Consider the following 16,059-nt stretch of genomic DNA (forward strand, 5'->3'; position numbering starts at 1 on the left):
TCTCATGTTCTCTCTTCAACTCATAGTTCCTCTGCCTCCTTCTTAAGACCCTTTCCCCAGACTGAAGCAAAGTAACTATTGGCATGCAAAGCAACTAACTCATTACTATCAAGTAGCCATCTATTTCCCTCTACTCTTAATTTAAATATTAGAGTTTTTAAAAAGTTCTATACATGTAAAGTATCTATACAATGAGTTTTTAAATAAAATCTGAGGCGAACGTTTTAAAAAGCACATAATAAAAGTGAACAGAAGAACTGATGATGAAAATCAAGTTTCCTTCTTCAAAAGGCACCAGCTTTTTTATACACTGGTTTTTATTTCTTAATTATCAATTCATTATCTATTTCCTTTCTACCAAGACGAGGGTTTAGCCCGCTAAGATCCTGTTTTGATCACAGTGTTATCTTTAGTTCTTCTATTGATGACTTTTGCCATCTTGTAACATTACCTTCCTGACTTCATCTTGTTTAAGATGAGGAAACCCAGTGCTCCTATTCTTTCTGCTTTTAACTGAACCTTTACACTGTAGGTAGGTTTGCATTGTTTTATTTTATAACCATGCTTTTATGTTGGTTCTTTTTAAAAGCTGAACACCAACAAAGTATTATTTCCATGATGTAAAAATGTTTACGGTAGAATCAGGTCAGTCATTTCCTCTCCATGGTTCCTAGTTCCTGATGCCTGTCATTGAGAGAAGATCCCTAACATGGTTGAAGGGCCTGTGCTTTTCTATACCAGTTGACGCAAAATGACATATTTTAGCTTGTGTCATATTTTTAAATATGTTACCCAGAAGCCCACTTCTGAATGTAATTGTCTCCTTTTCTAACGTTTTGTGAAAGGAGCTCCTGATTCCTAATATTTCTGATGCCTTCATCATTCTTTTCATTACTTAGGCTGGTTACTTTTTAGGTCTTGTACAACCGCCATCGCGGGATGACTTGTCATTGAATGAACTCTTAGGTTCACACTGGTTTTATAGTACCTACATCTTTCTCTCTCTTGGTGTTTTCACACTTTTGCTGAAATATATCCAACAGTAACTTACCCAGAAAATGTGTACTGGAAGCCAACTTTTTTTAGTCCTTAGTGTGATAATGACTTTTATCTCCAGAGCATATAGAATTCTCGTTTTAAAACGTTTCTTCGCCATTTGGAAGGCCTTGCTCACTGCCTTCTAGCATCCGGTGTTGTTTGCTCTACACCAAGCCAGTTTGATCCCTTTTCCTTTTGTAGGAGGCCACTTTGTTCTTTGACTTCATTTTTTGATTCTCTTCCTGAAACATGTTATGTGATTGTACTGATTCTCTTCTGAGCTTTTCTCATTTGCTTCCCTTGCTGTTTATATTTTGGAAGATTTTCTCAATTCCACATTCCAAATCTTCTTAGTAGTTAGTTTTCAGTCATTTAAAATTTCTCCTGAGCTTGTTCTTATTAATTAGATATTATCTTGTTTTATGAATGCAATTATTTTTGAATCCCCCTATTTATAGTCTTCCTCTTTATTTCTGTGTATCTTGGTCTCTTTCATTCAGTCAGCTTTATTTAATTCTAAATAAAACCCTAGTTGTCCATTTGTATTTAATGAGGGAATAGCAACTGGGAGCTCTGCGTGAATGGGGAGCTAGAACTTAGAGGTTTCTGGAGAATTTGTTTAGAGAACATCCTGGGGACTTTTTTCTATGTGTGTTTCTGCCTAGGCTTGCTGGAACTTCACTGTTTTGCAAAAGAGCTACAATTAATTTCTCTTTTCAGTCCCACTTACTTCAGCTTTCAGTAGTAACATTTTTTCTGAAACCAGGACTTCTCCCAGGCATAGCAACTTCTCTCTCAGCTACAGCGTACCTCCCATTTTGATTTTTTAATTGTACTGCCAAACTACCCTCCAAAAAGGTGCTAACCGATACAAATTACACGTAACAGTATACAGAGTTAAAAGAGAAATATATCCTTTGGAAGGGTTTTATTTTTTGGAAATTTAAAAAAATCTGAAAAAGGTCTATTTGAAATTCAAGTATTGGACTAATTATAGATCTCAGACCATATCTGCTTACTAAAAATTATTTGCTCGCTTATTAACTAGATCTGCTGGCTCCAAATGACTGGATTTGGATCTTAAAAATAGCTTGTTCTCAAAAGATAAGTCATCGAAACTGAAAATACACCACAAGATTGGGCTTCAACAGAAAAGTTCTGAAGATATATGGCAATATATTTGAAAAAAAGCTTATAGTGCTGAAGGTTAAACAGTTTAGTTTGCCTATGTTGGTTTAATTTTTTTTTCAAGTTAACATTTCTTTAGTCTCACCTTTATGGCAGTTAGATAGGATGGACCAGGTAAGATCAGTTTTGAGTAAACCGCCGTAATAGTCTAGCCGTGGCAAGGATGAAGGCTTGGACTAGGTTGGAGATGAGTCTGGGTATCTGGGAGAATAGTCATGCCACTGAAGACTGGTTCTAAACCAGTGGTTCTCAACCCTGACTATACATCAGAATCACAGGAATAGCTTTCGGAAAATGTTAACTGTCCATGCCCTACCCAAGGCCAAGCAAATCAGAATCCCTGGCAAAGAAATCTGTAAGAAAAATGAATTACAAGTTTTTCCTTCTCAGTTTTTGTCAAATCAAGAATGGACTAAACCTGATCTTGTATCTAAAATTGAATGTTACTTGTTCTGTTAAGAAAATGCCACATTGTACCTGCTGTTGTCTTTTTTTTTTTTTTTTTTTTTAATCTTACCTGTAATACATATTGTCGAGCTCTGTCCACATCTCCTGGCAAACTGAACCGTCTCATTATCATAGCATTCATTTCTGGGAACTAACCATAAAGAAAAAAAATCTGTTTATTCATCATGGCAGAATCAGATGTTCCAATACTAGTTTGTAATAATAGGAAAAAGCAAAAAGGTGATTGATTACATGACGTAGGGGAGCAGTAAATTATAGCAACTAAAGAAGCAAAGCTAAGAGAGACATCAATTTTTCCATGCCCAGGGACTGGGCTAGTGCAGTGTTCATTCGGATGTTCTTTTCTATCCTTGGTCCAACACTGAGTAGAAAAGAGAGAAGGAAGAGTACATCTCTACCATCTCCTTACTGACTTCTCCTGTGCTTTGTAAACGTTAGATCACACACGAAACACTGGAGGCTCAAACCTCTCCCCTTAGTGCCTAATTCAGTACAGGGGGCCTAAGCGAGCATTTCTAATGAGTCCTCGATGCTGATTCTGCTGGTCTCTGCTTACAGTTTGAGAACCACAGGCCCAGGATGAGGGTGAGAATTAGGAATCCTATTCTTAGTACTAAATTGAGTGATGATTAAAAGCTATTGCAGTTTCTGGAGAGGGTGTTACGAGCAGAGATCTCTGCTGCAGCAGCTTGCAGAGTGGATTAGAGCAGTGGTACTCAATGCTGAGTAAATTGCATGCTGGAATCAATGGGGAGTTTATAACAGGTTCCTAGATGTGCTCCCAAAGGCTGACTATATTGGCTGGGCGTTTGGGCTGGGCATCAGGATTTCAAAAAAATTCCAGGTGCAGCCAAGGCTGAGAACCACTTAATTAGAGGAGATGGAGATACAGATACTAGTCAAGTTACTGTAGTAAATTATAAAGATCAGAGTTAAGCTGATGGTAATAAGAGGAAAAAAGAAAACGGGTACAAAAGGCAATGAAGAGAAAATCCATATTCCATGACACTTAGCAACAATTTAGGGGAATTGTCATGATTAACAGAATCACGAAGCCAGAACACCAAAGCACTTCCATCTTCTAGATCTGAACTCTAGTGCTGGTTCTGCCACAGCCGAGTGAGTTCCTGAACCTCTTGGGTCCTGGCCTCCCCTGCTGTGTCTTGGAGGAGCCAAACTACATGACCTGAAGTCCATTAGCTCTAACTTATGGTCCTGTGAAATAAGAGGTAAGATGACATGTTTGGTTTTGGACACGTCAGTGCTTACAGCAGTTGCCAGTTTTTCCCTGGCAGTGAGCCTGAAGGATGAAATAAGCTGTTGTCCTGTAACCACCATGGTATTAGTAATCCTAGAAGGAAAAATAGGGCACACACAGAAAAACCTCAACCAGATGGTGGCAGATTAAGAATGTGCCTTTCAGGGCAGAGTACGGATCAGAACAGTTCTAAACATATAGAGGCTGCTAACATGCGCAACAATTAAAGAGCCAGCAACTGGTTCTAAAAACCCGTAATTTGCTTGTTATTGGTCTGTTAAGAATAATTTAAATTTTATAGGAAATAAATCAGGAAAGCGCAATCAACGTTAGTGGTAAAAAATTCAAATCAAGCTGGCATTTGTTTTAGTTGATTACTACCACATTCCGAAATTGTATTTCTAGAAGGCTGTATTCTCAAACTAATGTGATACTGTCCTGGGCATCTGATAAAATTACCTTGTTTATGGTATAGGAGGGTGTTTTTTTTTTTTTTTTTTTTTGCAATACCAACAAGTGTAAAATGAGCTGACTGGATGTTTTTTTCTGATTCCTTTTACTGTAAAAAGCACTCAGCAGAGTTTGAAAGAAATATTTGCATTGAGTATGACTACATCCTTCCTTTGAAACATGTATTATGGGCAGTTTTACTATGCAAATATCAAACTTTTCCCCGAGGCACTCTTAATGTGTGTGTATATGGAGAAGAAATGAGAAACACAACAGGAAGAACAGTTGTCCACCTGAGAAATAAGAAAATTTTTGTTTGTTCAGGCTCTCTTTTTAAGAGTAGGAAAACCAGCTGTGGGTGAATGAAATCTAAACTATACCGTAAACTAAACTACAAAAGAGATCAATAAATTAGATCGAGCTTGAACAAAACTTGGGTAACTCTAAGGCACCAGCTAGTCACAATAGCAAAAGCCTGGGCAGCTGGTGCAGGGGCTGGGAATGGTGATGGCAGTTGGAAATACAGCTACAGGCTGACATTTAAGTCTGGTGACTTATCAAATACAGAAGAGAAGCAGAAGAAGGAACAGATCTCTTAAAGGATATTTGAGAACATAGTCTCACAAAAACAACAACAACAACAACAAAACTTTTGATTCTGAAGATTTCAAAATCCAACCTATATCCTCTTTAAGGATTTAACATGAGGTTTTCGTTCTTAAAATATGTACCCACACTATACAGGGAAGGGCACTGTCATCATTGGGACCTCTCCAGAAATTTTGAAACTCTTCTTGAATCCCCTATAGCAAATGTTATCAAGAAACCCCTACAGAGAGATTTGAAAAATGGTGAATTCCAGAGAGGGAATTTCTGTCAAGTTTCTGGGACCAACAAATGCCGAATTCTCCATGCTCAGTTAAAAAGGAAAAGCTGTTTTCCAGAGTTGATTGTCTTGTCTTGGTCCAGTGAGACTCAGTGTTTACAAATGGAAAAGTTCAAAGATTTATCTGCAAATGAAACTCACTGACCTCTGGAAGAAGATGACAAACATCTTAAACCTACTCCACTATATGGGTAGGTTAATCACAAAAAAATGAAAGCTGACGCTGCCTCTTCTTTGAGTGTCGTCAGTGCATTTTCAGTGCCAGAGCACACCCGTTATCTGCTCTATGGGAAGACCTTCTGGGGATCAGACACACTCATAAGGTACTCGCTTCTGCAGTGGCAATAACAATACGTTGTGGAGTAAAACGAATCCTGGTCTTAGAAGACTTGGAGTGTTTAATTTCCTAATGTGCCATTTACCAAGTGTTTAATTTTGATCAAATTTGAGCATCACTTTCTCATTTGTAAAATGGATATAATACCTACCGCAAAGGAGTGTGAGATTAGAGATAATGTATAAAAGAATCCTTTGCAAACTATGAAAACAGTACATTTTCATTTAATGGAGATAATGCACATTCTCATGTTATTTTTTGAACTTGTTTTACCCCAACACAATTTTAGCCCCATGAATCTTGACAGACAAATTTCTGGCAAAGAATCCGCCCCCCGCAACACACACTTTTTTTTTTTTATTGACAGTATAATCCTTAGTGGAGCGTAAAAAAATGTTTTATTGCAAAACAACTTATAAATACATATTTGCTAATACAAGACAGAAAGATCAGTCTCTTTAGGAAGCAGGTCTTGTCCAGAATCACTTCCTGCTTGATCTCATTCTTTGTTCCCTTTTCTAAGGCTGCAATGTGCCTTTTAACAACTCCCAATGCCTTCTGGGCAGATGGGAAAAGTGCTGTCTGGTGAGGGTGACTGTGTGCCTCGTGATGTTGGGATTTTCCAGTGAAACAGAAAACTGGTTTGGGGCACTGTAAACTTTGTTCCTTTTCCTTGCTTTTTTTTTTTTTTTTCCCTTCCTAAACCAACATTTTTCAATCTCGTATAGATTACTGACAAATCAATATAGAGCAGTGGTCCATTTCTCCCCTGACTTTGCCCCACTATATCTAAAGGTAGAATTATTCATTATTGTTCTTATACAGGAAAGCAAATTAATTTCTTTTGCAACATGTTCATAGTGAAACAATTGAAAAGGCATCCATCCTTAATCACCTTAAGGTTTAAGTGGGACCTGGCTGTTAACTTAGTACTGTGGGACTCATGACAATTATTTATAACTGTTTAAAAATTTCTAAAGCTTTTAGGCCTTGTCTAAGTCATCTTGATAACCTCAGGGCCCAGCTAACGGAAGCTTTCCTGAGCTGGCAGAATCTCAGTGTACTCAGTCCATGTTGTTCTCTGTTCATATTTCTAACCAAGGTCTGAAGAGCTGATTAATTTTTTACTTGTATAGATGGTAACCAGTGACTTACCTCTCTATTCTCAGGCGTGCCTTTTGGTAGGTTAATGGTAAAAAAGAAAATGTTCCTCACTCATGCTTTAATGTGTACAAGGAAGGAGATCTCATAAATTTTTGTCAGAAGTTGGCACATGTATTAATATTCTTCTTGTGTTTTGGGTTGGTGAGTTAGTCTCAGTAGAAGAAATGACCCATTTATAGCATGCTTTTCACTTCTCACCTCTGCCTCAAAATTCTGAGAGGACAGCCTGGTAATGAGGACAGATGTTTCCATAAAGTGCTCCCACACCTCCATCTGCACCCCTCATTCCTCAACTGACTGCTGTCCCAAGTAACCTGGCTCAGCCTCCAAGCTGTGAACCTCTGAAAAGGACTGCCCTGGGCATGGCTCTGCTATACAGTGGGGGAAAAGATGAGCTCTCTCTTCTTGGATTGGAAACTGATTAAAAGTGAAGTCACTGGTTTGTATAATATCAGAATGGAATTATTGAGTTCTATGGAAGACATGATTTATCTTTGTAATTTCTGAGAATGAATAGAGGCAAAAATCTGAAAGAAGTAAAAGTTACTAAAACGTCAGACCAAAGAGCTAATTTTTTCATTTTATGGCATGGTGAGGAACATCTTATTGCTTAGCTAAATAATAAATTAAATACTACTAAGATAAAATCTATTAAAGAGATGTCGAAACACCAGCCTACGTCCCACTTATTACAAATAGCATTCCGCCTCAGAGCCAAAAGCAACGTGGCCAGGGTCCAGAGCAGGCTCTTGGAATGCACACCTTGCATGTCACTGCAGAATCTTTGGAACTTCCTAAGCTTTTCATCCATGTAAAGGAGAATATGAAGGCAGCTTTACTTACTTCCTTAATTGACAGCCCCTCAATCTGGAGAAAGAAGGAACTATGTGGTTCTAGTAGTGCATTCCACTGACTTCTTGACATTTTGAGGCAGTGGCCGAGGCTCTCTGAGAGCAGCAAACAGTCCCATTAAACTTCTGGAACTGGAGAATTTCTCAGAATTTCTCATGCTTGGAAGCCCTTCCTGTGCCTTTGTAAGGGATTCTGAGGCACACCCAAAGTCCAGTCCTATAATCAAGATGTGGAAACCATTTACCTTGTCATTGCTCCAAATACATGGAAATAATTGTGATGCTACCTTAAATTATACAGTGCTTACTTTACAAAGTATCTCCATGAGTATTATCTCAGTTAATCCTCACAACAACCATGGCAGGAAGGTTGTAATCTTCTCAGTTTTACAGATAAGGAAACATAAAGCTTAGGGGTGAAATAACTGGCCCCAACGTTTCAGCCACAGAGCCAGGATCAGATCTAGACCTGAGGTTTCTTACTGAAATGCTTTCCTAAATACTTCTTATCTAAACCTTCCCATTAGCTGTGCCAGGACATTACTGGTTCTGTAGGGCTACACAGCAGTGTGTCAAAGGGAATTCATAAAACCTACCTGTCGACAAGCAAATAAGACAGGGCCAGTGGCTAACCCGAGCTTCAGATCGGCAGATGTTGGTTTGCCCATCTGGTCAGAACATGAGGTGAAGTCCAACACATCATCTATTAGCTAATGAAAGTGACAAAGGAATGTCATGAGCACCACCATCCCAACGTCTCAGCCACCCTTCCCACTGTCCTAATAGGCCACGGCCTATAAAAAAACAGACCAACCTGAAAAGCTATTCCCACATTTTTTCCGTATTGATAGGCAATCTCATGTACCACCGGGTCAGGGCATCCTAGGACAGAGACCTGAAACAGAGAATTCTGAGATAAGCAGCTGGCCGGCAGAAGGAAGGCAGCCCACCCCTGCCTGCGTGGAAGGAGGCAGACATCTGTTCCCTTAAGAGCAGTGATGCTAGATGAAGTACAATTAGGAGACACAGCTGTGGGGGGACCAACAGGTACAACTATCAAACACCCTCAAAAAACACGAGAAGTAGAGGCGCCAGTCCCTCGCACAGTTGAAAATATGCAATATAACTTTTGACTCCCCCAAAACTTTACTAATAGCTGACTACTGACCAGAAACCTTACCATTAACATGAACAGTCAACACATATTTTGTCTGTTATATGTATTATATGCTGTATTTGTACAACTAAGCTAGAGAGAAAAGAAATGTTAATAAGATACAGTACTTATTGAAAAAAAAATAATCCATGTGTAAGTGGACCCACGGAGTTCTAACCTGTTTTGTTCAAGGCTCAACTGTACTTGCGTTTTTACGTTTTTAATGGAAGGATTTCAGTTTCGGATTGTTGTCTTAAAATCTAAGAAAACTATTATTTTTCTCTCTTCTTTCACAGGATAAGCCATCTTTCCCACTGCTTAGGAAAAATGGAGTTACACTAGACCAGTTGTGCTGGGTAACGTTTTTGACATGCAAAAGAAACACTCCCATTTGCGCGATGCTGACTTCCAGCACTCCGCAACTATCCCAATTGTTGGCTTTGTTAGTTTTCTATTTAGTCCTTATTTTGGGGCTAGAGACCTAATTTAATCATACACACACTGTTGCCATATGTATTTCCCCATTTGTAGTCTTTTAATAAGTTTTACTGATTTCACTTATTTCAGAAATGCAGTTGTTTCTTGATGTCTGAAATAGCCTCAAACCTCAGGCTTCAGATATATTGTTCTTTGATTATCAATGGATTTTCACTGGTCGTACCGTTTCCGTATTTCTCTCCCAAGAAGAAATGTAACTGCATAAAACTTTTTTCCTTTTCAGCGGTGGAGAAAATAGGACTTTTAGCTAAGTCTTTTTTTAAAACTCCAAAAAACTAGCTGGCACTGGCCGCTTGAGTGCGTTTCCTGCTGCTCTGCTAAGCATGCTAAGCAGCCCGGCCACATTTTCAGGAAACAAAGATGGTAAAAACCAAAATGGGGGAAGGGAGCGACATCGCCACTGGAGAGGGACCGTCTGCGTTGGCCCTCCGTGAGAAAGCCAGATGGAACTGAAGACAGTCTCCTTCCTGCAGTGGGTCACTGAAGCCCCCTGACTTTGATCCCTCTGTGGTCCGCTGGTCAGGACCCCGCTTTGCTCAGGCCGCAGTTCTGGTTCAGGGGTGTGGGCTTGGCAGTCACCCTGCTAATGGTGCGTTTACGGCCCTTACAATTTCCATGTGCCCTCAGCGTGTCACTTCATCTTTCTGTGCTTCAGTTTCCTCCTCTAAAGTGTAGGATCGCTGTGAGGAATACAAGTGATGCTACTTTTAAACTCTCAGGACAGTGCCTGGCGTCTGGTTATGACTCACCATGTTTGCTATCATTGTTAATAATCCTCCCCGCCTCCTCCACTGGCTGCAGAAGCAGGAGCCTGGGGTGTGTTCATGCTAATTAACACCAGATCGCAGAACTTGCTCAGCCCCAAGACTGTTTCTGATCACAAATGAAATCTGTGACCGAGAGGTGTTCGGCCAAACATCCTCGATAAAGATGCACATATCCTGAAAGGGTAGGTGGCCACTCACTTGCGTGAATCATAAACGTGTAACTGCTTTTAACAGCAAAGACCTTACCACCAGCGGGCACTGGTTTAGAGAGGAGTTCCTCTTTTCAACTAAACTAAAGATTCTATGAGACCACATGGGAAACAGTTTAGAAACTTTGAAGTCAAGGTATCCATCCATCATTGTGGCTAAGAGAATGAGAGTGTGGCAAAATTGGGGCAGCCTGGGGTATGCCTTGAGCTCATAACACAATGGTTCCCTTTTTCTAGGCAGGAAGAACCCACGAAGCAATCCTGTGGCGAGTTAATGCTGTTTCCTCAACACACAGCAGCACAGAAAAGCACACCTTCTTCCTGAAAAGTAAAAGGTTTTTTAAAAATCCATTCTATTTCTAAACTCAATGAATTAAAATGTGTGGAGTACATACGAGTACAATGCATTATTTTAGTTAACCCTCATAACACCCCATAAATACTTCCTTGGTGGTTGGTGATGAGAAGAGCTAACAAGGACTGAGTGCTGTGCGCCAGGTCCTACCTCACACAGGAGGTCGGACCAGAGGCACAGAGAGTACTGGGTGTGATGGGGCTAGGAAATGCAGGAATCAGAATTTGAACCCGAACGGTCTGGCTCCAGAGACTCTTTTCTTACTCACTTTGTGATGCTAAAAGGCAACAAAATGAACGCTCAGAGAGGTCAAATAATGTGCCCTCGTAAGCATAAGGCGGTGAGGTCCACATGGCCCACTTCCAGTTCACAGAGGCTGACACAGGAACGAGCTACTCAGCTGGTAGCTTCTGCCTCACAGGCTATGAAGGGTCATTTCTGCTCAGATTTCACCCACTGCGGGGCAAAGACCACTCTTGACCCCACTCCCCAACCCAAGTGAGGACTGTCTGAATCTGTTCTATCGCAACTAAGAAAATCAGAAGCAATGCCACACAAAAGCCAGGCGGGAAGTGTGCTAACATGAAATGAACGCTGCTTGCTCCTGGCATCAGAGGAAAGAGGCCTCATATCTTTCTGGAAGTGGGTGGAGTACGAAATGACTGAATGAAAGAAAGTGGAGCTCAGCTACCTTCTGTTGGAAGCAGGTCCACAGCCAGGCCATGGCGTGCACATGGCATCTTTGCGGGGCAGGCCCGCCCCTCTCTCATAAGATTTTCACAAGCCTTGTCTGCAAAGGATTCGGAAGTGCTGTTTGCAGTGGCGGGGGCATAGCACTTGATGTTTATCCAGCACCTCTATCTTTCAAGTATGTGTCTCCGCCACTTTAAGAGATATATTCTGATACATACATATATGTACATTTGTCTTATTAAAAATAGTGGAGATTACTGGAACTCCAATACATAAAAAAATATCAAAACGGGTTATTGTCAAAAACTAATAGAAAATATCGGGAGAAAATACATGAGACATAACATCGCAGATAAAGAGCTAATATTCTTCATATATAAAGAGCTCTTTGAAACTGAGTAGGGGAAAAAAGACCAGACACCCACTAGAAAATGGGCAAAAGATACGAACAGACAAGTCACCAAAATTAAAGATATAAAAATGGCCCTTAAACAACTGAAAAGACGGTCAACTTCACCCGGAAACGAGAGATGCAAATTAAAACTGCCCCGCAACACCATTTTTCATCTATCGGATCAGCAAAAATTTACGCCTCATGACACAGTTAATGAGGCTGTGGGGAAAGAGGCGAGACACTCTCAGGAACTGCTGATGGGAGTTGTGGAAACGCGTCACGGTGCAGCCCCTTGGGGGGGAACTTTGGTCGTATCTAACACAACCACATCTACAGTTACCTTGAACTACACCCTGAAGGCACACCTCTAACACTGCAAACATACGTGTACACACGGTTAGCCGCCGTGGCGGGACTTGTCACTGTGAACAACCGGAAACCTAAATGCCAGGTATGGGAGTGGGGAGTAGACTACAGCAGGCGGCGCTGCTCGAAGAACGGGGGTGATTCTACAGACGGACACGGAGTGAGGTCCATAGCATACTGTTAAGTGAGGATACCGGGGTACAAACGCAGGATGAGCAAGACGTAGCCCAGCACACTACTTTTGGTTGTAAGAAAGAAGGGGAAGTAAAATGCATGTGTCTACTCTTTTGTGTAAAAAGAAAGGGGAAGGAGGAACCATAGCTAATGAGAGGGGCTACTTTCAGGGTGAAGGGCATGAGGGGCGGTTCACCTTTCTGTGCAGTTCTGACGTTGGGAGCTCTGTTAATGTTTCGCTCAAAACAACAATCTCAAAACCAAAAAAAAAACAAGGTCAACAAGAGAGGGAACCCCTAAAATGGAATGAAAAAGCACCTTACTATATTTCAAATAACAACCACACTGAAATGAGGAAGAAAGGTAACATCTGAACACAGAAATTTAACTGTATTATCCTCAGACTTTAGACAAAAGGAACTGCAAGCAATTACTGAAGTCTAGCTACAAGGTTTGTTTTTTCACAGAGATGTGAGTTATCAATTTTTAAGTTTCTGTGGTATATTCTAGGATTAAGCAAATATTGTTATGGAAAATGGGGGCCAGTGTTTCGCACTGTGGGGGACGGGAGTTACAAACAGGGAACCACAGAATGCATCCTGTGGTGTCTGATGGATTTGGAGCAATCAGAATGGTCTTGAATAAATATGGATGGCTATAAAAAGACAGATATACACATATCCACATACGTGGATTACACAGACATTCAGTTCCTAGCTCTGGCCATTGAGAGGGCCTAGAAACAGTGACAGAGCACCTGGATTTTGGTTTCTAAATACTATATTCCACCCGAAGGAACCAGAGCTCCTTGGAAAAATGGTAGGTCCCAGTGCTGGGATGGACCGGAAGAGCCTGCTGTGGAGAAGGAAGTGCAGAAGAAGGGTAGGGGTACCTTACCAGGGAGGATGCAGGAGCCAGGCTAAAGGGCCTTCCCCACTGGTCAAAAACAGGACAAGCGCACATTAAAATAACAAAGGGCTATAATCCACAGACTAAAATAAGAATCCAGGAGTCTGTAGAGGTGACATCTTCCTGAAAACAGAATGCTAACTCTACTGTAGAAGTGTGATGTAGAAGGAATGATGGAATTTAAAAACCTGTTGATTGGCAGCCAGCAAAGTAATAACTGCCTCAGGAGAGAATCATAAATAGATGCTAAAACCAGAGAGTGAAGGTTTGATAAGAAACAGAATATTCACATCCTCTCAAAATGCCTCCCCCAAACAGACAAAACAGTAACTTGAAAGTGCAGAAAGCTGGCAGACAACCACCCTGATCGAGTGACCAGCGACCACCACCAGTAACAGGATACAGGAACTGTTCCAGAATGGAAGAGACTAAAGAGTCATGACAACTAAATGTAACATGAGGTCATGGCTTGGCTCTTGGACCTGAAAAAAATCGTCTCCCTTTGTTATAACAGTATTAGGACAACCAGGCAAAATATGAATGAGCTCCATCTGTAGAAAAATAAATTCTGTGATGGTGGCACTCTGCATCTTTGAAAAACAAAGTAATAGGAAGACAGGTCACAGACAGCACTGGAGAGAATATAAATTCAGAAAAAAAAAAATGAATGCAGCATTACCATACCCAGCTCTGGGTTCAAATCCCAGCTCAGCCACTGTCAGACTGAAAACACTAGATGGGCCACCAGGCCTCTTAAGTCTCATTCCCATTAGGTTTTCTGGGGAACAAGCTGTGGCCTTCACTGGTAAGCTACAGAATTTATTCTGCATGACTATGTATATAGTCAATCATCTTATAAGATTACTTCTATTTTAATATCAATCAGTGTCACAAAACAATCCTAGACAGCCCTCTCTTAGATTTTAATACTATTTCCACTAAAACACAAGGAGTTGTTAAAAAGGCACAGGGGCAAGGGGTAGAAATGGTATCCTTGGCAGAATGAATTTATAAGCTGCTAAATTTCCTTCAAATTCTCTAACATCATGGAATTCCATTAGTTCTTCTGTAATAATTCTCATGTTTAAATTCTCCTTAATCCCTCTGTTTGGCATCTGTAATTTGGCTTTAATGCATTCTTTTGGAGCCTACATATCTTTGCATCTTAAATACCAGAACTACACAAAAATAGCCATTGTGAATAGATAACACCTCTGGAATAGTTCTGCCCATGGGCACTTAAATATAGAAACTTTTATTCGGAGAGTTCACGCTAGGATTTTGCTTTATTATTCTAACAGCGCTGGAGTTTAGGAATAAATCCCGTGGAGGTGGTTGCTCTGGGATGATGCCAGCCTGCCTCCTAGTGGACGGCACAACACCTTTCCTTTTTCATGGGGGTCCAGCCCTGTTAATATTCACATCCTCTCTTCTTTATTTGCTAATCTGCGAAGGATAAGGTATTCCTTAGAAATGAATACGCGTGCTATAATGTCTTTGGCTTCCTAAGCAGAGGACAATGACTGTAATGAAGCCTTTCCTTGATTGCTCCTGTCCATTTCCTTGGCCCCTTCACAGAGTTCTGTCACTGAGTGTTCAGGCCCCAGGAGCGGTGTTGAGGCCCTGTGCCTGTGGGGTGTCCGCTTTATGTGGACAAAGACTCACAGAGTCTCTAATTCCAACAGCCCCTCTACCTGTCAGTGCTTCTAACTGTAGTCTCAAGCGGCTCAATGAGCGTCTTACTTATGAGGCTGGATCTTGATCTTCATGGAAATTTGGGCCACTAAGGGTATGATGATCAATGAAGGATTAATGAAACAGCTTTATGGCACCCATTTTAAACAGGTCATTCTTTTAGTCGGCACTCCAGTGTCTATCATATTTTCACTCGTCTCTTTTTTTAAAAAACTTGTAATTTCTTCGAAATAAAAAAATAATAGCCCTTTCAATAAAGACAAAAGTAGCTGAAATCGTGGCCAGCACGTTCTACATAATTCACATTCCTTAGGGTTTCAATTAAGTCTTTTTTAGGAAGAATGTGTTGTCCTCGTTCTTTTCTGGCTCACAATTATACATTTCTTGACACTTTTAAAAATAGAGACACTGTTGGCAAGGGACTTTTTCACCTGAGAGGCCTTAAGAAAAAGCTCTCCTTAACTGTAATTATGCTAAGAGTGTATCATGACAGCAATTGGCATTTGCCTCTCATGGGTCTTCCTCCCTTGTTGCTTTAATTACAAAGGACTATTACTTGCCCAGGTTTCATCTTGGTTACATCTATTAGGCTGAAACACAGTCAGATGAACAATCCAATGGAGAGAACTGTCTCTTATTTACAGGTGGCAATGAATATCACATATTTTAGTCTATAGGTTATGAATAATGCTGATTTTCTAAAAAGAAACCTTTGTGGAGAGTGGAGGGAAGGCCAGGGAGAAAACAAGAGAAAGAAAAAGTTAAGGTTCGTACTCAATGTACAGCCCAAAGAAATATGGCCTGTTCATAGTTCATGTAAAAATACTAGGAGGTTCTACTCATAAAAAAAGACAAAGAACACTAGTATAATCGAATACTGTAGTCAGATAGTTTCTCCTGAGTAAATATTATATTTGAGGACACAGCACTTCATAACCTTTTAAAGATAAAATGTCAGAAAGGATGTGTGAGACAACAATTGTGAGAGAAATTACGATGAGTTGTTTCATAGGTTACATGGTTTAAATATTAGGTTGGGGGCCTGAAGCTTATCTTGATTCAACTCTTGGGAGGAAAGATGAACGAACATTTGCATAGCAAATGAAGACAGCGAAACCGCAGCAGAAATTCTCCACTGTTTGGGATTAATTCTTTTCTCAATGACCTCTTGGGATTTGGGTTACTATTTTAAAGTTCTCCAGT

At 40.5% G+C, this 16,059-nt stretch overlaps 1 protein-coding gene across 4 annotated transcripts in view; it reads right to left on the reverse strand.

Annotated features, from left to right (window-relative positions):
- The window catches only part of PDSS1 (decaprenyl diphosphate synthase subunit 1), a 38,487-nt gene that overhangs the window by 579 nt on the left and 21,849 nt on the right, over positions 1-16,059 (reverse strand). For 2 of the 4 annotated variants that reach the window (XM_016131478.2, XM_016131481.2), the window contains 3 exons: positions 8,455-8,535; positions 8,237-8,350; positions 2,744-2,824 (listed from right to left, as the gene is read on the reverse strand). In XM_016131478.2, coding sequence (XP_015986964.2) covers positions 2,744-2,824; positions 8,237-8,350; positions 8,455-8,535 — 276 coding nt within the window. Of the gene's footprint in view, positions 1-2,743; positions 2,825-6,302; positions 7,858-8,236; positions 8,351-8,454; positions 8,536-16,059 lie in introns of those variants that run through there. The other 2 variants (XR_004953131.1, XM_036228106.1) reach the window with 2 other exon arrangements.

The sequence above is a fragment of the Rousettus aegyptiacus genome, unplaced genomic scaffold, assembly GCF_014176215.1.
Source record: "Rousettus aegyptiacus isolate mRouAeg1 unplaced genomic scaffold, mRouAeg1.p scaffold_m13_p_10, whole genome shotgun sequence".
In the NCBI taxonomy this organism is placed as follows: Eukaryota; Metazoa; Chordata; class Mammalia; order Chiroptera; family Pteropodidae; genus Rousettus; species Rousettus aegyptiacus.